Consider the following 24,369-nt stretch of genomic DNA (forward strand, 5'->3'; position numbering starts at 1 on the left):
CAAGCTTTGTAATAGACTTTCCCTTGTTACATAATTGTTGATATTGAAGCCCCTTATAGGGCTGCTTTGTGCTTGTTTTTTTTGCCTTGTGACACTTTTTCTGAGGTGTGATAATAGAATTTTTACTTTTCTCTGAAAAAAAAGGCCAAGATTTGTCTCTTTCATAATAAGCAAGAGAACAATCAACTACTCAAAGTTAGGCATAGTTTTGGACAGAGCCATCTCTCACCGAAATAGAAGTAACCGAGGATTTACATGCAGGCCCAAGTCCATTTAGAGTGATGAAAATCAAGTCATCATCCTCAACTAGTGCATTAATCAAAGCTAGATCTTCTACAATTTGCTTAATCTTTGCAACATAGTCATTGATACTTTGATTCATAGTTGCATTCATACTACGTACAGATTGGTTTGTTCCATGCGGTTCATAGTACCATACCAATTTGTACCAAAAAATACAATATTGTTTTACCCATGAAGACTAGACCATACAATATCTTCCAGTTTCCAAGCCTTAGGTTTATTATCATAATTTCAAGCCTCTTGCACACTCTCTCCCCCAACTTCCAAGATGAATATGCAATTCCAAGCCTCTCTCTCTCCCTCCTTTGTCTCTCTCTCCCCCTGAACTGGCAAGCCTCCACTTTCACCCACATTGTTTGGTCTATACATAGATGAAGTGTCTGATTACATAGACCGAGGAGGAGCTAGAGCCAGCTTGTGGCAAGGGTGCTCATACCGATATTACTGTATGCAAATGATATTGTTCTCATTTCAGATTCACCGGAGGGATTGCAGTGCCATCTATATGCTTTGCACATCTTCTATAGAGATAAAGGCCTCACGGTGAACCTTGGGAAGACCAAAACCATGGTTTTCAATACTTCAACAGCATGGGTGACTAGATCTATGTACCAGTTCACATTTGGAAGAGGCATACTGGAGCATGTGAGGAAATATGTCTAATTGGGAGTCACCTTCTCTGGCCCACGTTTTTCGTTGAGAGGGGCATCAAAGGCACGTCTGGCATGTGGATACGCAGCACTAGGGGCACTCGAGAGTCAATGTGCTCACATACAGTTCCAAGAGCCCCGCACCAAACTCTGGTTGTTTGACACCCTGGTCACACCTACATTACTATATGGAGCAGAGGTATGGGGCTGCAGCTTGTACCACAGGCGTCTTAGCCCACTCACTGATTAGATTGGAGTAGAGAGGGATTATTATGATGGTTGGAATTGCATGGAAAGGCCATTGATCATGATGATAGCATGCATGATTAGAAGTAAGTGTTGGGGGTAAAGGCGCCTCCGCCTAGCCGCTCGTGTATTACTACACTGACAGTACCCGCCACTGCACATTACAGGTGGTGGGCACCCGTCACAGTCACTTATTCTTTATTCTTTTAGTGATAGTTTGAATAAAGGAAGGCCCAATCACACACTGTGGTTGTTGGAGTTCCCATTTCTTGTCTCTCTCTTTCTTGCTCTTGCTCTCCTGCCATAGCTCTCGTGTGCAAGCTTCGATCCTTCTCACCTTTCAACTTGTATTAGAGCAGGTCCTTCACGAGCGCTTCCCGGCCTTCCCCGGCATCTACACGAGGTATGAGAGCTTGCTTCTCACTCAGTTCTCAGCCTTTTTTTTTTTGTAATGATAATTGAATTAGATATTGAATATTTACATCAGACCATCAAGTCAACATTCTGTCTGTAGCAGTTATTTTCTATTACATCAGACCAAGAGGTCAGCATACTCTGTCTCTCGCACTCTTTGTGTAACTACGTAACTAATATTTACATGAGGCCTGTAAGCTATTAGAACAGCCAGAACAACCTATTACATGAACAATACTATCAGATCACACAGAAGTAGTAGTTGGAGTGGAGCGAAAAATCGCCATCCAGGGAGTAGCAATATCCGGAAGAACCAGGTCCACTGACATCACAGAGGAGATTTGCCATAAGACTATTCCTCGCACACGGGCCACATGCCCATGGATGCCTGATGCTGAATCAAAAATAAAGGCATTGCGAGTACGCCATATATGCCACAGGGCTGTCTATCTAAGGAAATGAAAGAGGCAGGAACAATCTGAACTTAAAAGAGGGCATAGAGGACATATCTCCCATAATCCACGAACGAACTGATAGGCGGTGCTGAGTCACCGAAGACCAGACACGGGAAATGAATTTCCAGATCTGTCCCGCAACAGGGCAGGAGACAAAGAGGTGAAGCAATGTCTCATCACACATAGTGCAGAAAACACAACGCCCAGCAGAGATCTTTCTGGCGCGGAGCACTTTGCCCGTTGGAAGCCCCCGAATGAGCAGCTGCACATGAATACTTTTCCCTGATACGGGACCTTAGACTTCCAAAGCTGGATAAATCTTTCCCGCCACTTCTTATTACTGTCCCTACGATGCCATAATCTATTCACTTTCCCCATGACCCATCTCTTGGCTTCTACCATCTGATGATATATCTGATTAGTTGACCTTTTCCCAAAATCATCAGGAAGCATAAACATCCAATCATGCCAAGGGTCCAATGGCTCTAATACAGGCAAAGGAAAAAACCTCTGAAGACTGTCTTGTATAGACGACCAAATGTCCCCGTATCCACGAGGCACCCGAAAGTACTCACGAATACGCCTAAAGGAATAAAGACGGGCTTGCCCAAGAATAACACCATCACTGACTCTCTTTAACCCCAACCTAGCCATCTGATTGAACTTGTCACGCTGCAAATCTTTTTGTGGCCAATCCAATAACCTTGAGCAAGCCAGTATTTCTCCTTGTAGCGAGTTTTCATCTTTACGAATATCCGGGGGATGCCAAAGTGCAAAACGAAGCATCTCCTGCCAAGAAGCTATCAAATGAGAAAGAAGAAAAAACTGGGAGACCTTTAAAGTCCTCATAGAATTAAGCACATGCCACCAGGAAGCATGAATAACCGTGCTACCATGAGAGATGCCAATCTTTTCTATGAAGAATTTAGCAATGTCTGACCAAGGATGACATTGAGTACATAGACTCTGCAATAAGCAAAGCCTCAAAGCGGCCATATGCAAATTGACATCCAACAAAGCTGCACCCCCCATCCTTTTCGGAGTGGTCACATGTTGCCAGGAGGTCCATACCTGTCCCAAACGATTGCCTTTCTTTTTCTAGAGTATAAATCTGATAGGCTGAACCAAATCCAAAATGAACTTCTTTGTCCAAGAAAGTAGTGGCAGAAAGAATGAGATCATACTGATCATTATACATTGAGCCACTTTTAGTCTAACATGTAGTGGCCAACTCTGGGATTTCCAGTACATGAACCTGTCATGAATTCGGGAGGCCATCCAATCCAACAAGGCGCGGGGAGCAACCTCCACACCAATAGGGTATCCCAAGTGTCTGGTTATATTGCCCCTTGTGATCATAATTGCATTCCAGCCCAAGGCCTGCAGATCATTCTCCGTACAGGAGAGAAGGATGGATTTTTGAGTATTAATGTGAAGACCCGATGCCAAAGCAAAAAGATTCCAGGCCACCATTGCCCGATTAACATTAATACCATCTGCCTTAAGGAACATAAAATAATCATCCGCCAAAGATTGACCCACAAGCTAGTCACCGCCAGAAAGAGTTAAGCCAACTATCTCACCTTGAGCTGCCAACTTATCTAGTAATGAGAGTATGGGGTGAGTAACCAAAGAAAACAGCAAAGGGCTAAGAGGACACCCTTGTTGAAGGGATCGGGATAAGCCAATTTCTTCAGTAATCCCTCCATTAAGAGCAATATGGGTCACAACACCCTGACTGATAGTATCAACTGGAGAAATCATATGGGGCACAAAACCCATTGTAGACATTAATTGCCGCAAGAAAGACGAGCTGACATGATCAAAAGCCTTCTCAATATCCAGCTGAAGCATAACAACCTGCTGGCTAGAAGCTTTGGCATAGTCAATTCTGAGCTGAACATTCAAAATGTTGTGCATAATATTCCGACTTTTAATAAAACCGTATTGACGTGGATGAATGAGGAGCGGAAATTTTTTTTGCAATCTGTTAGCAATAATTTTAGATAAGATTTTATACAACGATCCCATAACAGAAATGGGTCTCCATTGTTTCAAAGAGGTCGGAGAAGGAACCTTGGGCAACAATTTGATGATAGCTTTCTTCCAATCCATAGGCATCATACCAGAGTTCCACACCTGCTGACACAAGCATGTTAATGGGTCCTTAAGCTGTTGCACATGGGCTGAAAACAGCTCATTAGGAAGCCCATCCCGACCTGGACTTTTCCTTCTAGGCAAGTGAGACAACACCTCTTCCACTTCATCTTCAGAAATATCAGCCTCCATTAGATTCACCCATTCTGGTTTGACCTGGTTACTAACCAGGTCACAAATATATGTTCGAGCCGAGAGAACAGCATCGGAAAGAATCTCTTGCGGACCCAACAAGGCCCTGTAAAAGTCAACAATCATCTGAATAATGGAGGTAGGATCAGTCACCATATCACCCTGACCGTCTTTTAAGCACACAATATTTTTGCCCAAATATTTCTGATGCAGGCGAGCAAAAAATTGATGAGTTTGACAGTTGTTGTCATGTAAAGCTTTAGCTTTGGCCAACAGTTTATATTTTGCATATTCCTCTTCCTAAAGAGATAGGACCCTGCCTTTCAACCATTCAATGCATGTGAGCAAGTCATTGTTAGAGTCCCCAGTCTGACACAGAGACAAGGAATGAGCTAACAAGGATTGAGCATGCTGCAATTCAGCTCAAAACAAGGAAGCATGTTGAATACCATATTGTCTGGATAACACTCGCACATTATCCCTAAAAACCGCCCATGCTTCCATCCTTGTAGAGAGGACCCTGGAGCTAAAAGAGGCTATCACTTGCTGAACACCTTCCAAAAACTGATTGTGCTGCAAAAAAGATTGATTAAACTGAAGAGGCAGGCGGGCAAGGAGAGCCTTAAATGCATGAACAGGTCTGTGGCTCATTTCCAAGACCAAAGGGTAATGATCTGACCAAACATGCTGTTTTTCCACGCGCATATCGATGATTGCAGGAAGAAAAGAGTCACTTTGACAAATGTATATCCTATCCAGTCGGGCCCAAATATTTCTGATGCAGACGAGCAAAAAATTGATGAGTTTGACAGTTGTTGTCATGTAAAGCTTTAGCTTTGGCCAACAGTTTATATTTTGCATATTCCTCTTCCTAAAGAGATAGGACCCTGCCTTTCAACCATTCAATGCATGTGAGCAAGTCATTGTTAGAGTCCCCAGTCTGACACAGAGACAAGGAATGAGCTAACAAGGATTGAGCATGCTGCAATTCAGCTCAAAACAAGGAAGCATGTTGAATACCATATTGTCTGGATAACACTCGGACATTATCCCTAAAAACCGCCCATGCTTCCATCCTTGTAGAGAGGACCCTGGAGCTAAAAGAGGCTATCACTTGTTGAACACCTTCCAAAAACTGATTGTGCTGCAAAAAAGATTGATTAAACTGAAGAGGCAGGCGGGCAAGGAGAGCCTTAAATGCATGAACAGGTCTGTGGCTCATTTCCAAGACCAAAGGGTAATGATCTGACCAAACATGCTGTTTTTCCACGCGCATATCGATGATTGCAGGAAGAAAAGAGTCACTTTGACAAATGTATAGTCTATCCAGTCGGGCCCAAGTGTTTGGATGCTGACAAGAACAATAAGTGTATCTAGCTTGTGATGGATACATCCAGGATCACATGTCCTGTTTCAAAGATGCCGCTGCAAGAGCGTCCCAAGCCTATCGCTTAGGACCATCCATAACCAAATGCAGAGAGGTCGACTGCTCTACAGAAACACATGCATTAAAGCTCCCCACAAAGCCTGGACGAGCCATGGCAAGGCAGTGCACGTCTTCCCAAAGTTGACGACATTCCCTTACATTAGAAGGAGCATACACGCTTACCATCCACAAAACCTCACCCTCATAAATTATTTCGAGAATCGAAAATCGGCCATGTGGGTCTTGAGAGACCAACGGTGGTTGTAGGGAGGATTTGACAACCAACATAACTCCTGATCTGTGCGGAGGACGACCACCAAAGAAAACTGCATAATCCTTATATACATATGAAGATCCAGCCAAAGCATGCTGTTTATGCTCCACAGCACAGAAAACATCCCATTTTCTAGCTAGCACCACTTTCCACAACCGATACTGTTTTCTGCCCGAAGAAATGCCGTTCACATCCCACAAAGCAATTTTCATGATGAATCACAATTGAAAAGAACTACTGAATTTCTGCTTTTCCTTTCCCTTTTACATCAATAGATTTGGCAGCCTGGAATCTCTCCATTTCACCTTGAATAACATCAACAAGATTTGCCTTCTGCAAATTGGCAATGGAAGCACGGGAAGGGGAGTGTTGGTGCTAGGAGTAGAAACCATCCCGAGGAGGCACAAGCCTCCCACGCGCATCGAATCGCAAGGAAAAATCAGAAAGCCTTTTATCTTCTGCTGCTGAAGCACGCGAAGATTGGGGTTTCATATAAAACCCCTTTCCTCTACGTTGAAAGGTTTGAGTAATAGGGGGCGGCGGAAGATGGGCAGGAATGGGGCGAGAATCCTGTCTTGCATTACGACAAACCACAGTAACCCAGGAATCCTCCTGAAGAGGCAAATTCCGCCCATCTGCAAGCAACGCACGCTCCCCACCCCCATGGGAAACGACCTTCTGGCCATCATCACGGCCATGTTGGAAAAGCTGCTCATGATCAGTCTCGGACTTTTGAAACATCTCCTAAGGGAGATGGTCTTGCATTTCCATATCTCGGTCCACGAGGCATTGCCCTACCTCCATATTTTCGTTGCATTTCGAAATGAAATGGCCTAACTGGTCACATCGGAAACAATGTCTTGCAAAAGTACCCCATTTCAGCTCATACACCAATGTTTGTAACCCTGGAACCTCAAAGCAAATCTTCGTCGGGCGGGGTTTCCCTGTATTCCAAAGCATACATGCCCTATTCCGATTGCGAGAAGCCAGCTAAGGTTCTACCAAAACCTCCCCAATGGATCTCAAAACCAAAGGGAGGAGTCTCTAGAGATGGGTAGGGAAATCCACCACCTCGACCCAAATAGGATATGCTTGTCTCAACACCTCCTGAAACTCAGCCATGGGTCTCCAAGGGACCACATGAACTAATTGCCCATCCATAAACAGAGGAATGCGTTGCATAATAAGAGTCCGTACTTCTGCAAAATGAAAAAGAACCTCAAAGAACCCCTTCGGGCCATCATATATCTCTTCCACCAGGGGGACCTGCATACACCCCGAAACATCTTCGGAGCACTGTTCAAAACTGGCAAGCATAGATTGTAGCCAAGTACGAATTCGGGTGATCAAAGGAGTCCTTCCAGTGAAATAAAATATGGCTGCCCTCTCATGGAGAGCAGCTATCTGTTGTAAAACTAGGTCGGTCCCCATGAGTGCAACTACTTGTTCCCCATCCGGTAGTGCATTAGCTTTATCCTCATTACAATGGACATAATCTGACATAAGATGATTGGCAGTGGCCAGCATAAATTGTAAAGAACCATCGAACTGTGAATAGGAAACATGAACCTCTGGCTGAGACGAATTCGGGTCCAAGACCGGTTGTTCAACCGACATCCTATGGCATTTGCCCATCTCTTCGCTTTCCTGCAACGGCTCATCAGCCAAGGAATCACCATCCGGATCGACGAAGTCTTTGTTATTCCCTTGCCCAATTTGCTGATTGAGAAAGGCCATATCGATGCCATTGGATTCCTGCAGATTCGCCATTACAGAAGTAGATGGTGATCACAAGACGTGTCACTGTACACTAATAGACTGTGTCCCACCAGATCTGGGCTGGGAGTGACTTCTGCAAGCCCTGTGTGGAAACATTTTGTGCAGGAATAGCAAGTGCAAAAGGTGTTCTCGCTCCTTCAGTTGCTCACACAGACGCCACAGGAAGAAGGGATACCAAATCTGTAGGTCGAGAAAAGAGTGTATGTATAAGGAACGCAGGAGCAGGTCGATTTACAGGGCTTTTAACAGGGCAGGTAGGCGTGACCCACTGCATATTAGAAAAGGGGGGACCAAGAAGACTGCATGTGACCCTCCTCAGACAGTGATGCTGCTGATCCGAGATGCAAGTCTGTGGAGACGCAGAAGATGCACAGCTACACGACAAATAGGGTTTACCCGTTTAACGACAGGCAGAAGATGATGGCGCTGGGGCAGATCCGATTAATCCCGGTGAAGCAGTAGCGTGAACGGTGCACAGGACAGGACGTCGCTAAATCTCTCTCTCCGCGACACCATCTCTCTCTCTCTCTCTCTCTCTCTCTCTCTGTGCGCGCTGACGCAGAGCAAGATTGCACCTCTCTCTCTCTCCTCAGCCATTCTTTGACACAAATAGGAGGGTTTCATGAAGAGGCAGCCATAGCTTCCATCATTGAAGCTTGTTCTTTTCACCTCTTGCTTGGACTTGTCCTAGGCTTGTGTAGGCCTATTGTAGGCCTTCATTGGGCTCTTGCTTATCCCCTACCCACCCTGATTTGGCCCCTCAAGTACAGTAGCATGCTCACGTTTTATTTGCGCTTGTTTGCAAAAATGGCTTAAAAATCACTCTTTTTGTCATATCTCGGGCATTCGAAACCCGATTCAGGCAAGATAAGAGTCTAAGTTGGGGTTTTGGCACGCTCCGGATACGATGGCGATGTTGGATTTGTCAAATTCTGATAACAGAATATCCTGCAATAGATTCTGATTTAGCTCAACCATTGACTATTTTGAACAGTCCCAGATCTGGCAAAAACAGGGCAACACTTATCTCTTGAAGTCTATGCTTACCGGGATTGATCACTTGATGCATATTGATGCCCAGATGATGTCTACATGTATGGAGATGCTATGTTAATGGTTTGCCATCATTTTGATACTGATTTGAGGCCTCAAATACTCAGTCTGGAGCAGTGAATGTCTGCTGTAAACAGTTGGGCTGAAGCTATTCTACTCATGTATACTTATGCCTATGCTATTCAGGTCATGTCTTGGAGATGTACATTGATGTATTGACCATCGGGGATTGGAAAAGAGTTCGACATTGCTTTTTAATCATTGGTTGAGCTTGAGCTCCGCTTTCCATAGCATTTGGATATTTATCTTGGATGTATCTTGACAGTTATTTGACAGTTATCGGTCTATGCTTGACCGCTTTGGACATGCACTTATACTCATGTCACCTACCTATGTCAGTTACATTGTTTGAGCTTGGATCCTATTAGAGCTTTACTTGGGCTTGACATTCGATTGTCTGGAGCATATTTTGGAGATTTATTGGCTTGTAAAAGTGTATTTTGGAATATACTTGATGTCTATGGATGCTACATATGGATGTCACACCGTCTCCATGTCTGGAATGTCTCATTGATGCTTGATCTTGGACACTTATCACTGGTGCTTGTACATGCTTTGTTCAAGCTTTGTTGCTTGATATTTACGGTCTTTGTGCCAGTGGGAGCGTCTTTGGATGCTTGATAGACATTGAGCAGGCGGTCTATGCTATTTGAGCTTTTGAGACTATTTGGGATTTCTTACCCTTTGGGATGATGCATGGTTCATATGTCTTGGTTCCTTTCGATGCTTATGAGCTGGCTCTTTGACTTGGGTCCCTTTCCTTGTGAGCTAACACCTACTTGTGTCAAGTCTTGGTAGTGGCAGGCACACTTTGCTCCGTTGACTAGGGGGTGTGCCTACTCACTAACAGATATTTCATGACATGTTTGGGTGTTGGATTCATGCTTATCGACTGTCATATGTCTATGCTATGCCCGCATGATGTTGGTTATGGTCTTGGCAGTATATGATTGACTTGGGATCTGCTTTTGGCACAGTTAGCTCTCATTTACTGAAATCTGTCATTTATTACAGCAAGTTGAAATTTGCAAATTTTGAGCACTTCTCTGAGGGTAATGCTTACTATTTGATGTTATCTTGGTCATATTTGGTGGACAGGTGCTTCTCTTGGTAAAATTCACTCTTTTAGCCAGTTTTAGCAGTGGTTTTAGTGCATTTTCTACTAATTACAACAACCTGTAATTTTGACTTTTTTTGCATTGATTTGGGATAGTGTGGCTGGTCATCTGAAAGACACAGCTTTCTTTAAAATTGCCAAATTGGATGGTACCAACTATTGGTATTGGAAGTCCCAAATATGGCAGGTTTTGGTGCAGAAGTTGCAAATTAAACCCTTGCATTTCAAAGGTGTCAAACCTGAGGATATGGATGATGATGTTTGGATGGAAGTTGATGAGCTATGTAAGTCTACCATTATTTTGTCACTCTCAGAAGAGGTCCATCATAATGTTGTTGAAGATGAGAATCAGTATGTGATTTATGGGAGAAGATTCAAGAGCTCTATACGTAGCAGAGTCTTGCGTCACAGATGTATTGGCTGAAGCAGTTAATGGACCTTTGATGAAGGAGGGGACCTTCCTTTCATCTCATTTCAGTCAGTTTCATGCTATCATGAAGAGTCTGTTGTCATAGGGTATTGAGTTCAAAGACAACTTGCACCCATTGTTTCTGCTTGACACCTTGCCTGAATCATGGGATGTCTTCCGTACTACCATATGCACGAACAAGCTTGAGGGGCTGAAAATCAAAGATGTTGAGAGTGCTTTATTGACTGAGGAAATCAACAGGAGAAACAATGATGCTTCCCGCTCTTCACATGCATTGATCGTTAGAGGTGGCAGACATGGCAGACATGATAACGATCACAAGGGCACGGACTCTCAGAAGTCCAGGTCCAAGTCACGTGGTCGCAGTAAGTCCCATGGACTGAAGTCTGATCTTACCTGTCATTATTGTGGAAAAGCAGGACATATTAGGCCGCAGTGCCATAAAATGCACGATGATAAGTGCAAGGAAAAGGGAAAAGATAAAGTCCAGGAAAAGTCTTCTGAGCGCAGCATAGTATATGGAAAGTCTAGTGTGAAGATAAAAGAGGTTAATGTCACGCAAGCCACTGATTCAGATGACGATTACATACTTGCAACTTCTTCATGCGATGCCTTACAGACTTCTGAGATACACTCTATGTATGCGCAGTGCTGCCTCTTGGATTCGGGTGCGTCCTTTTATGTGACACCCTGTAGAGATTGGTTTCATACCTATCGTACCATGTCTAGTTCTGTGAGTCTTGGTGATGACAGGTCTCTTGACATTGTGGGCATTGGAGATGTTCGGCTGCAGTTTCCTTCTGGCAGTTCTTTTGTTTTGCATGATGTACGCCATGTACCTGCGTTGACTCGCAGCCTTATGTTAGCTGGATAGCTTGATGATGCAAGGTATCTTATGTCTTTTGGAGACTCTGCATGGAAGATTACTCGTGGCAGGCTTGTACTTGCAAGAGGTGCCAAGTTTGGCAGTCTCTATCCCTTACTTGTATCTGGAGCTACATTGGATCATGTTTTGTCTGTGGGTTCTATTCCCCATGTATCCCTTTGGCATGCTCATTTGGGGCATATGTCTCTCAAAGAAATGAAAATGCTCCGTGCTTTGCAATATCTTCCGCCTTTTGACTCTTCGCATTTTGATTCTTATAATCATTGTTTGTATGGCACGCAGACTAAAAATACGCATAAAATGTCTGGTAAGAAATGCATGGGTGAGCCCTTGGCTCTTGTGTACTCACATGTATGTGGGCCCATACCTTGTCAGTCACTTGGTGGGGAAAAGTACTTTGTTACTTTCATAGATGATTACTCACGTAAGGTTTGGGCTTATCCCATAAAGAGAAAATCCGATATCTTAGACACATTTCAGCATTGGCTTGCATTGGCAGAGAACCAGTTTGGGAAAAGGCTTAAATGCCTAAGGTCAGATAATGGAGGTGAGTATGTGTCACGCACTTTTGAACAGTTTTGTGATGAGCGGGGTATTAAGCGTCAATTGACTGCCCCTTACACCCCATCCCAGAATGGTATGGTTGAACGCATGAATAGGACCATTCGGGAAAGGATCCGTAGCATGCTTAGCTAGGCTGGCTTACCGTAGTACTTTTGGGCTGAGGCAGTTACTACTGCAGTGCATCTCATTAATAGGTCGCCTAGTAGTGGCATTGACTTTCAGGTTGCAAAGGAGGTATAGGTAGGCAAACCCCTCTCTTATGATCATTTACGTGTCTTTGGCTGTGAGGCATTCTGCCATGTGCCCAAGGACAAACGCAATAAGCTGAATCCTAAGAGTGTCAAATGCATTTCCATTGGCTATGGAGATGCAGGAGAGATGGGTTACCGTCTATGGGATCCGCAGGCGCGGAAAGTGATTTACAGCCATGATGTCATCTTTCATAAGGACAAAATGTAAATGTAGCCTGAAAAAGTGGTTGAGGTACGTAGAGTTATCTTTCAGGCGGAGCCACTTGCTCTTGTTTAGTCCGCTCCACGGCCAACTAGACAGCATGCAGCATCACCTAATGCTCATGGCCCAAATGTTAGACATGCTAATGTTAGATAGGATATCGGTCAGGCAACAGAGCCTGGATTGAGGCGTTCTACTAGAGATAGACGACCTCCTGACCGTTTTGCGCCCTCTATGGATTATGTACTGGTTACAGATGCATGAGAGCCTTTTACTTATAATGAGGCTATGCGCAGGGGTAATTGTCACTCTTGGGAGAGGGCTATGCAGTCTAAGCTTGACTCATTGCATAAGAATAAGACTTGGGATTTGGTTTCCTTGCCCTAGGGTAAGAAGGCTTTGCTATGCAAGTGGGTGTACAAGCTGAAAAATACCCCTGGACACCCCAAGCCGGCATACAAGGCTTGATTTGGTTGCTAAGGGTTTTAAGCAAGAGTATGGTGTTCACTTTGATGAAGTCTTTTCTCTTGTGGTCAAGATGACCACCCTACACTTAGCCTTGGCCTTGGTTGCATAGCTTGACCTGGACTTGTACCGGATGGATGCCAAGATGGCTTTTCTACATGGGGACTTGCATGATGAGATTTACATGGAGCAGCCTAAGGACTTTGCAAACCCTGGCAGAAAACATCTAGTGTGCAAGCTAAAGAAGTCTTTATGGCTTGAAGCAGACACCTAGGGAATGGTACTATAAGTTTGATACATTCATGCAGTCACAGGGCTACAGCCGCAGTGCTATGGATCCGTGCTTGTATACGAAGAAAGCCCATGACAGTCCTTTACTGATTTTTGTACTCTATGTGGATGGCATGCTTTTAGCAGGGACAGCTCATGAGGAGCTCGATGCTCTTAAGGCTCAGCTCAAGAAGAGCTTTAAGATGAAAGATCTGGGACAAGCCTCTCATATACTTGGTATGTACATCACCGCGATAGATCTCAGGGACTCCTCTATCTGTCACAGAGGGAGTACGTACATAAAATCCTTGAGCGCTTCTGCATGCAGGATGTTAAGCCTATTGGCTGTCCATTACCTTCTCATGTGAAGGTTTCACAGGTCGATTGTCCATAGATAGAAGAGCAGAGGGCCGAGATGGCCAAGATTCCCTATGCATCAGCCGTGGGCAATGTTATGTATGCCATGATAGCCACCCGTCCAGATATTGCTTTTGTAGTTGGGGTTGTGGCACGTTATATGGCTACACTTGGCAAGAAACATTGGGATGCCGTGAAGGGTATCATGAGATACTTGAAAGGCACAATAGATATGTGTCTTTGTTATGGCAGCTAGGATACAGAAGTCGTGGGGTACACTGACTCTAATTATGCAGGACATGCAGATAGTAGAAAGTCCACTTCTGGCTATGTGTTCACTTATGCTGGAGGGGCTATCTCTTGGATGTCCAGGGCATAGAAGTGTACGGCCCTTTCTACTACAGAGGCCGAGTATATTGTAGCCACAGAGACTTGCAAAGAGGTTATTTGGTTAGGCCATTTGATTGCAGACCTTGGTATGACAGATGCTATGCCTACACTGCATTCGGATTCTATGAGCGCCATTCAGTTGGCCAAGAATCCAGTCTTCCATGTGAAGACGAAACATATTGAGGTGAGGTATTATTTCATTCGTGAGGTCGTTGAGGACAGATCTGTTGACCTTGTCAAGATTCCGACTGAGCAGAATCCTGTAGACTTGCTCATGAAGAGCCTCACTACTGAGCGCTTTGCCTTCCTCAGGAGATTGATGGGCATTGGATGAGATGACGTCTTTTTCCTCATCTTGTTGTACATGTGTATATGTTGTACTGTCTTTTCTTTTCTCTCTCTCTCACTGGGGCAGATTCGCCTTTAAGTGGGAGGTTGTTGGAGGTAAAGGCGCCTCCGCCTAGCCGCCCGTGTATTACTACACTGGCAGTACCCGCCACTGCACACTGCAGGTGGTGGGCGCCTGTCACATTCACTTATTCTTTATTCTTTTAGTGACAATTTGAATAAAGGAAGGCCTGGCCATACATTGTGGTTGTTGGAGTTTCCATTTCTTGTCTCTCTCTTTCTTGTTCTTGCTCTTGCTCTCCCGCCATAGATCTCACATGCAAGCTTCAATTCTTCTCACCTTTCAGTAAGCCCTCCATCCCACATCCCATTGTCAAAGCAGAGCTAGGGGCAACACCTATAGTTATGGAGGCACTCTTCAGGGCAGTGACCTTTTGGCATAGACTATGAGAACTTCCACGTCATAGATACTCTAGATTGGCACTAACCTCATCTAGACAACTAGCAGCAGGAGGTGAGAAAAACTGTTGGTTTTTACAAATGGCTATTTGGATGAGCCTACATGGTTTGGATATTGACGGCCGTATTTCATCTTTGGATTATAGCCTTGACTGCCCTTCACTTTCTCTCAGCCGATCAGAGTTGAACCAAGTGATCAGAGCTGATATCTTGAGGATTGAGACAGCAAGGACATGGATCCATCCACCACTCCCTCTAGGATCGAGGATGGAGTTCTACAGGAGTCATTTCTTGTGTCTCTCTGATGACGGTTTCACTATTCGGCCAGCATATATGGACACCCATCTCTCCCATAGCGCATGGGTTGCTATTGGATAGATTCACATCTCTTCACATAGGCTTCAGATGGAGACAGGCAGATGAACAAATACCCTAGCAGAGGATAGGACGTGTCAGCTTTGTGGTTGAGAGCCTGAGACAAAGGAGCACTACATATGTAGATGCACAGTGTACTATGATATACGAGGACGGTACCACTGCCTCTTCCGTGATGGATTTGGATCCCTTTGTCACGTCATGGAGTACGAGGACTAGAGATGCCCACGTCTTTTCGTCCTGGAGCTTGAGAGGCACCGAACTGCACTATTGCGAGACAGGAGCCCAGCTCACCCAGAGGGACACACATAGAGAGCAGTGACAAACTTCTTCTACAAAGCCGACCCTACTGACACTACCAGCCTAGCAGAGACAGAGCCACCCCGCTAGACACCTTACAGGCCACACCGTGGAGTCACATTGGATAGAGCCATTTCCCTTCGTCAAGTACGATGACCTCATCTACTAGGACCGCCTCAGAAGAGGCCAGACCACAGTCGGATTAGAGCCATTATCACGAGACACCGAAGACTCACCACTAGGCATATCAATGAAGCAGCTAGGGACCGCATCATAGCTGAGATCATGTGCAGATCTTAAGATCAGCTACAGCCCATAGTCTCCACCACACTTTTGAGATCAGCTCCAGCCCATAGTCTCCACCACACTTTTGTACATGGTTCTATCAGATCTGGTTCTCCTTTCCTTTCCTTTTTATTTTCTATCAATGGAACAACAGTACACATGGTTCAACCCTAGTATAGATCCATCGTATAGTTATTTTCAATATTGTTTCATAGGCCACCCACTTATTTGTAATGTTATCTTTACCTTACTGATGAGATGACATTAGACATGGATGTACTCTAGATTTTGTCTCATAGGCCACATTGGCCTTACGTAGACGTTAATATATCTTTCTTTCTTTCTTTCTTCTCTCTCTCATATACACACACACCCACACCCACCCACCCACAATCACATACAATAATAAAGAGTCTCTCTGTCCATACACCCTACACTTTACTTTTTTTATATGATGTATGATGTATCATGTATACACTCCCATTTGCTTACTTGTACTGTGTTGCGCATCAGGTTTTGCCTTGTTACCCTTGTGTATTCATCTTATTAACTTAAGTGACATTGCTATTTAACCTCTAAACACATGCTCTATCATCTATAGTCCAAAATAACCAAGGCAATTTTTTATTTTGTACTAGTAGCGTACCATATCTTATAGAATCTTAAGGTACTAATAAGTATCATATTTTATCATACTGTACTGTACCTTTTGTACTTGACAACCTTGCTTTGATTTTCATATCATGTATTATGTAGCCTTTGCTTCAACTATATCTTCCTTACCTCCGTACAAGTGCCATATATCCTTTCTATGATCTCCCATGTATCCTTACAAATACTTGTTTTCTTTATGTATGGAATCAAGGCTTCCGAAATACATATATGCAAATCCAATGTAGAATCTTCCTCTTCTTGCTTGTCCAATCCTTATAGGCATTTTTTTGTTTTTCCATTAGCTTAGTAAGGAGCTCGTGACACACATTCTCACTTGTTATGAGGTCCCAAAGGCCTCTTTCCAAAAAGTTTTCCATATGATAAGACTACACAATGTAGTTATCCTTTATCAACTTATCCCCAATAATTTGCGTGATTTTGGCATTGTGTGACATTATGACAGCCAAAAATCAGCAAAGGAGTGGTTAGATCCTCCTTCCACATTGCATCATATTCTCTAGGGCTGCCCTAGCTCTCACTCCTCCTTGCCAATATCTCAGTATATTTGAGAGCTGGTTTTTCCTCCAATGCTTCTAAGAAGTTCTTCTTGCTCTTTTGGCATTGTTCTTATTGTCACTTGTATATGATATAACATCATGGGAAGGTGCTGACAAAGTGGGTTTATCATGACTTGTGTGAACAATCTTACACAAAAATTCTTGAAACTTGTCTCTTCAAATGAAGCACCGGTACCATCTCTATGTCTAAGGTTTGGATGATTAAGAAGTGGGACTTCATGTGTAAAGCTGTGATCTTTCACTGTGAATGCATCACAACTAATAGTTTTCAGCTTCTTTCAAGTTCTTCCGTTGCCATACATAGGAAGAGTATACTCTAATACCACTAAGACTTGCATTCAAATGTACAATGAAAAACAAACTGAATTATCCATTAGGATTTTTTTTCAACTTGTGAAGTATATTTCAAAGGCAATAAAGGAGACAATTACCCCCACAATAGAGTCAAGACACCAAAACACCACATTAGAAGATAGACATGCAGTTAAACTGAACTCACGCACTTCACTATGGCTGCGGCTGGGTGGTATTGGCGCTATTTCTGGAGATCTGCTTCAACAAGTGCTATTCTTTTGCACTTTTTTCGGTCATGATGAGCATACAATACAAATGGGTAGGTTCTTTGATTGCTATATATGTTGACCATTACCTAGTTACAGTTGGACAGATAGTGGGCAGCCATGCTACAGAGAAAGGGAGCCTATATTATTTTTGGCTCATTTCTTTGCACTTCTTTGAATCTAGTTTGGGATTATGGCCTCTTGATTGGTTATGCAAAATCATAGCAATTCTGTAGCAGTACTTTGTGTGCAACTGCCACCCAAACTACCATGATTAACCTTTTTTGGACTTACCAAGAACAAGCAAAAGAAAGAAAAAGAAAATGTAAGCTTATTCTTTTTCAAAATAGCATTTTGTAAAAAAGTGTAGATTTTCAGTTAGCTTATAAAAACAAAATTTACTTTTTAATTGAAATTCAACATCCATGGTTTACTTTTGCCGCATCAGCAATGGCACCATCAAGTTTAGTGCTAGATTTATCAAATGGAAGATGGTTATGCTTATAGTCAAATGAATTGTCTTGGAATGACCTTTTCAAGTATGAAGTTTTTATGTATCAATTCTATCGATGCCAGAAAACATATCACCTCAAGTTCATCTCTCATTCAGGCTCTGTAATAGAATTCCTTTTTCTTGTACATTGATATTTTGTGGAAGTCCATTACAGGGCTGAACTTGTACTTTCCTTGGGGTACCATGTCCTGAGGGGATTTATTAATAGATATTCTTTTCTCTTGAAAGAAAAATCTAACTGTACAACAATTTTGAAAGAGAGCTAAATCCTCACAACTAGAGAAGCAGAGGCACAAAAGCTGAACATGAATCTCAGGGCCATTTAATGATTCATGTATACATGAGGTTTCCAATAATGACACCGTGTCAACCAAGATCATGCTCAACATTCACATATCTCATTCTAGACAACCTCTACTGGTCATTCTTGCTGTCGATTGATCTTTGAAACTCATTGTGAGGCTGATCATGCCTGTGCACACCAAGAAGTTTCATTGCATGTAGAATTGCAGAAATCTATCAGGAATCAGTGTTCAGCTCCTTGAGAGAAATTCCTAATCACATGGAAGCCACATCCACGGCATCACAGATTCTCCAGAACTCAGTCAACCCTTCAGATGATATTACATGCAGACAGTGGAGAAATCCCAACCATGGCCTGTTGTAGATCGACATCATTAGCTTTGTCAACAACCATCCTTAAAACATTTGTATGGTGTGTTGCAGCTAACTCCTATAACATCATCTACATATATTGCACATCGAGGTCACATACCTTCACACAGCCTGAGTCAATTTTCAGAGCGTCAGTACAATCTGCAAAAGCTTCTTCATACCGTTGCATCTGTTGATTGTACCAAGTAGTAAGTCAATGCTTTATGTAGTCAAAGCACATACTTTCATAACTGCTAGCATACAATGTGAAGATACAAACTAACTTTTAAATATACAGCAGCTCTATTAGCATAGATTACAGCTGATCCCTTATAAATTTTGATTGCTTGAGTATAAGCTTCAAGGCTTCCATTGTATTCCTTTGCCTGAGAAAAGCACAAATCAGTCTCCCTTCCTGCCTCCCTCCCTCCCTCTTTTTTTTCCATGAAGAAGTTTAAATTAAATGAAAGTATTTACATCAGGCCTTCTAGCCAGCCATGAAAATCCCAGCAGTCACAAGCTGCCAAAAGGCTACCAAAACATAGCACACAAATATTATCTAGGTGGCACAGTAGGAGTAGAACAACCAATATCCAGCCAAGGAGCAACCACATCAGGGAGGACCAGGTCCACTTGAGCCATGGAAGAGATCTGCCATAACAGTGATTCTCGAACATGTGCCACATGACCATGAATACCTAAGGCCTAATAAAAAATGAAGGCATTACAAGTAAGCCAAATGTGCCAAAGAGCTGTCCATCTGAGAAAATGGAAGAGGTAGGGATGATCTGAATGCAAAGTGGACAAACGAGACATCTTGCCCATGACCCAAAAACGAATGGGCATCTGCTGCCAAGTCACTAAGGTCCACATGTGGGAAACAAAGCTCCAAACTGTCTTGCCATAGGGAAGAGATGAAGAGACGAATCGCTATCTCATAACATGTAGTGGAAAAGATCCATTGACCATGTGAGATCTTGTGTGCACTTAGCACATCCCCAATTAGAAGACCTCTGATAGGCAACCTCCATATAAAAACTTTCCACTAATAAGGAATCTTGCACCTCCACAATTAAACAAATATGTTCTGCCACTTCTCTCTTCTATCCCAAGTACACCAAACTTTATTGGCTTTCTCAATGACCCATCTTTACCCTCTACCATCTTGTGGTAGATTTGATTAGCTGACCTTTTCTCATCGTCAAGTTTCACAAACATCCAAACTTGCCAAGGGGAATAAGGCTAAGAAGCAAGCAATGGAGTATACCACTCAAGTTGCTCCTACAAGGTCAACCAAATCAGGCTATGTGATGGAAAGAATAAAGATGGGACTGCCCAGGAATGATAGCATCATGTATTGTTTGCTACCTCAATCTAGTCATTCGATTAACTTTACATTGTTGTAATTTTTTATCTAGCCAATTGAGCAGGTTGGAAGTGGTCAACACTTCTGCCTCTAACGAATTAGCCTCCTTTCACAAATCAGGAGGACACCAAATTGTAAAGCAAAGAATCTCTTGCCAAGATGCTATCAAATTTTTTTAAAGGCCGTGTAGAATTCAGCATATGCCACCAAAACACCTGGATAATCATGCAACCATGGGAGATACCAGTCTCCTCAATGAGAAATTTTGCAGCATTAGTCCAAGGATGACTTTGTACACATAGAGCCTGCAAATGTGCCATTCTTAGAGCTATCATATGAAAATTGACATCCAATAAAGTAGCTCTCCCAAATAGTTTTGGAGTAGTAACATGCTACCAAGATATCCACACTTGACCATATGATTTCCGTTTTTTCTTTCCACAACATTAAGCAGATGGGCTGCACCAATTCCAAGAGAGACTTCCTGGTCCAAGAAAGCAAGGGAAAAAAATAAAGAGACCATACAAATCATGATAGATTGCACCACTTTCAGCCACACATGAAGAGGTCAACTCTGAGATTTCCAATACATAAACCTATCATGAACTTGGGAGGACATTCAATTAAGCAAGACTCCAAAAGGCACATCCACACCAATAGGATAGCCCAAGTGTCTCGGGTAATTTTTCCTTTAGAAACAAGGACTCCTTGCCAACCCAATACTTGCAAATCAATATCTGTACAAGAAATCAATGTAGATCTTTTAGCATTAATATGAAGGTCAAAGCTAAAATAGATTGACTCCAAATAGCCATTGCCTAATTCAGATTGATCTAGTCACACTTAAGAAACATAAAGGAATCATCTACTAATGATTGACCCAAAAGTTGAGGACCACTAGGAAGAGACAAACCAACAATCTCCCCATCATCAACCAGCCTATCCAGCAAAAGAAGCATAGAGTGAGTGACCAATGTAAACAATAAAGGACTCAAAGGGCATCCTTGATAAAGAGAATGAGACAAGGCAATTGCATCTATGACTCCCCATTAAGTGCAACATGTGCCATTGCATCCCAGCTTATAGTATCAATAAGAGAACTCTTGCGGGGATCAAAGCCCATGGTAGACATCAATTGCCGCATGAAAGACCAACTGACATGATCAAAGGGCTTTTCAATATCTAGCTTGATTTAACAACCTATTAGCCAGAGGCTTTGGCATAATTGATCCCATTTGAACATTCAAAATCTTATGCATGATATTCTATCCCTTGATGAAACCATACTAAAGTGGATGAATCAACTGTGGAAACACTTTCTACAATCTATTGGCAATGACTTTGGAAAGGATTTTATACAAGGAACCCATAATAGAGATGGGTCTCCACTGTTTTAAGGTATATGGGGAAGGAACCTTGGGCAGCAAAAAAATAATTGCAATCTTCCAATCCGAAGCATCGAACCGGATCTTGACACATATTGGAAAAGGCGAGTCCATGGGTCCTTAAGTTGTTCCACATTGGCTCAAAACAGCTCATTACAGAGGCCATCCCAACTTGGGCTTTTCATGCGTGGTAAATGGGATAGCACTTCCTCCACTTTAGTCTCTATAATATCTGCATTTATTAAATCTATCTATTCAAGCTTAACTTGATTTCAAACCAAGTCACAAATGTATTGACAAATAGAATGAACACGATCAAAAAGTACTCCCTGTGGAACCAACAAAGATTTATAGTATTCAAGGCACATCTAGGTACTAGCTCAATAACTGTATTACCTTGCTCATTCATCAATCACACAATATTCTCCTAGGTATATTTCTCGCATTGACGAGCAAAGAAATGAGGAGTCTAACATTTTTTATCATGCAAAGCATCTAGATGAGTCAGCAATTTAAATTTAGCATATTCCTCCTCATGAAGAGCTTAGACTTTGCATTCAACAATTCAGAGCATATGACCAAGTTATCAAAGGCATCATCGGCCGATTGCATGCAGACCAAATGTTCTAATAAATAGCACAAATACTGTGATTCACCACGAAAAGCAGATGCATGCTGAATATCATGTTATCAGGACAAAGCATATGCATTATCCTTGAGAATGGGCCATGTGTTGATACCCCTAGACAAATTCTGTATGCTAAATGCAGCAATTAGCTGCTGTATGCACCCAAAAAACTGATCGTTCAGTAGAAAACACTGACTAAAATGCAAAGGCAAGCAAGCAAGCAAAGCCTTGAAGGCATGCACTAGCCAATGAGTCATTTCCAAAACTAAGGGGTAATGATTAGTAAGAACATGCGACCTCTAGACTCATAAGGATGTAGCCATGACCACATGTCCTATTTCAAAGTCAATGCTATCATAGTATTCCATCCTTGACACTTAAGACCATCCATAACAGAGTGAGGCGAAGTCGCTTGAGCCTTAGATATGTAAACATTAAAGTAGCCCATAACAAGCACCTAACCGGCCATGGGAAGGGATTGCAATACTTCCCAAAGCTGACGACAGTCTTGGACTATATTAGGAGCATACACACCCACCACCACAGAACCTCCCCCTCATACATAATCTCCATGGCCAAGATTCTACCCCCAATGTCCTAATGAACCAATGAAGGCTGCAACAAGATTGAACAACCAACATAGCTCTAGATTTATGAGGAGCCCAACCACTAAAGAACACCGTAAAGTCCTTATAAACATAGATAGAACCAGCCAAAAAATGTTGCTTATGCTCCATTGCACAAAAAACATCCCAATTACTAGCAAACAGTCCACAACCTATATTACTCACTGCTCGATGAAACCCCTTTGCCATTCCATAAAGTGAGTTTCATGATGAACAAAGAGGGGAAGAACTACTGGATCATTGCTTTCCCTTTTGAATCCCCAGATTTAGTGGCCTAAAATCTCTTGATTTCACTATGGATCACATCCACAAGATCTATCCTCTCCTCATGGATAGTGGACGAGTGGACCCTAGTCCAACTTAAAAATCAACCAATAGAATTAGCCAAAGTAAGAAAGGCATAAAGAAATAGCAAGTGGGCAGTGTATTGAGGAGGAAAAGCAGTCATCAAGGAGTTCCACACCCCACTTTCCGAGAAATAAATGTATCTTTTAACGGGATTTAGCAACCCTCTACTTTTATAATGGAACTCAGTGTTTAAAGCTCTTATGAGTCATAAGGGCTCATAGTTTTTTCTGTTGTAGATATTTTTTTTCTTTCCATATGCCTTCATGGCACTCATACTCAAAGCGAAATGTAATGAAGCATTTTTATCTATCCTATAGGTCAATTTTGGTCTCTAAAGAATGTTAATAGAGTTGTGTGTGTGTATGTGATCCCTAGTAACTACACGACTATCATGATCGGCCATACTTTGGTCAAAATATATGGATCTATATTGGGGCACGAACTTAGTGAGTGCGCTGAGATGCAAGGCAAGAGAGCACAAGGACAAGCAGGCTTCAGATGTGGATGCACCACACTAGACCATATCCTCACACTTAGAGCCATTATTGAGGAAGGCCGTGTTCAAGACAAGAGGATCTATTGCTGCCTTGTAGATTTTCGCAAAGCTTTTGATACAATGCCTCGTACACGCATTATGCAAAGATTGCATGACATTGGATTACCAAAGGGTATGCATTATATGAGACAATGATAGGTCATGTACAGGCACTTGGGCGGCTATCAAAGAGGATCGACAATACCATAGGAGTGCAACAAGGATGCCCGCTTTCACCCACATTGTTTGGTTCATATATAGATGAAGTTGTGAGAGTGCGCAGTGGAAGAGAAACACGAACACACACACACACACACACACACAGAAGAAGCAAAAGATGAAGGAAGAATATTACACTTACTAAAGAAGAATGCTGATACAATGATGATGGACTGATTAGTCCTTGCATGCAACCCAAAGCATCAGTGAGGGCACTAGATGAGGTTGATGAGGATGGCAACACCAAGCACGAAGAGTTAAGAGTGCTGCAGTGTGCATCTGCAAAAGGAAAACTGAAGATTGAAGTGTGTGTGTTTACCAAGTCGGGGGATTGGCTATAAATAGGCATAAATGCCCGACTTGTACCAATAGGTGCCAAAAAAGGTGGCTGACCAGCATTTAATGCTGATGACTGAAGAAAAATGCCAAAAAACATAGGGGTGACCCCGGAAAAATCCTAGATGACAATGACAATGTCCAACATGTGTAGGCAGATTGTGGAAAGTAGAAACTGGCCTAAGAATGCATATAGGAAATTGACAAATAAAGAAAATGCACCTAAATTGCCAGAGCTCCAATGTCTCCATCAGACTCTAACAAGAGCTCACAACCAGGAGATGACACACTAACATAACTAACATAGGTAGGCTAACA

The 24,369-nt window shown here is 42.7% G+C and overlaps 1 protein-coding gene across 8 annotated transcripts in view; it reads right to left on the bottom strand.

Moving 5' to 3' along the window:
• The window catches only part of LOC148020340 (uncharacterized), a 224,711-nt gene that overhangs the window by 19,641 nt on the left and 180,701 nt on the right, over nt 1-24,369 (bottom strand). For all 8 annotated transcript variants that reach the window (XM_087700644.1, XM_087700650.1, XM_087700642.1 and 5 more), the window contains 2 exons: nt 18,893-18,994; nt 18,730-18,798 (listed from right to left, as the gene is read on the bottom strand). In XM_087700644.1, the coding sequence (XP_087556770.1) occupies nt 18,730-18,798; nt 18,893-18,994 (171 nt within the window). The remainder of the gene's footprint in view (nt 1-18,729; nt 18,799-18,892; nt 18,995-24,369) is intronic.

This window comes from Lygodium microphyllum, chromosome 19, assembly GCF_053477565.2.
Source record: "Lygodium microphyllum isolate KBCC chromosome 19, Lygodium_microphyllum_v1.1.10, whole genome shotgun sequence".
NCBI classification, from domain to species: domain Eukaryota; kingdom Viridiplantae; phylum Streptophyta; class Polypodiopsida; order Schizaeales; family Lygodiaceae; genus Lygodium; species Lygodium microphyllum.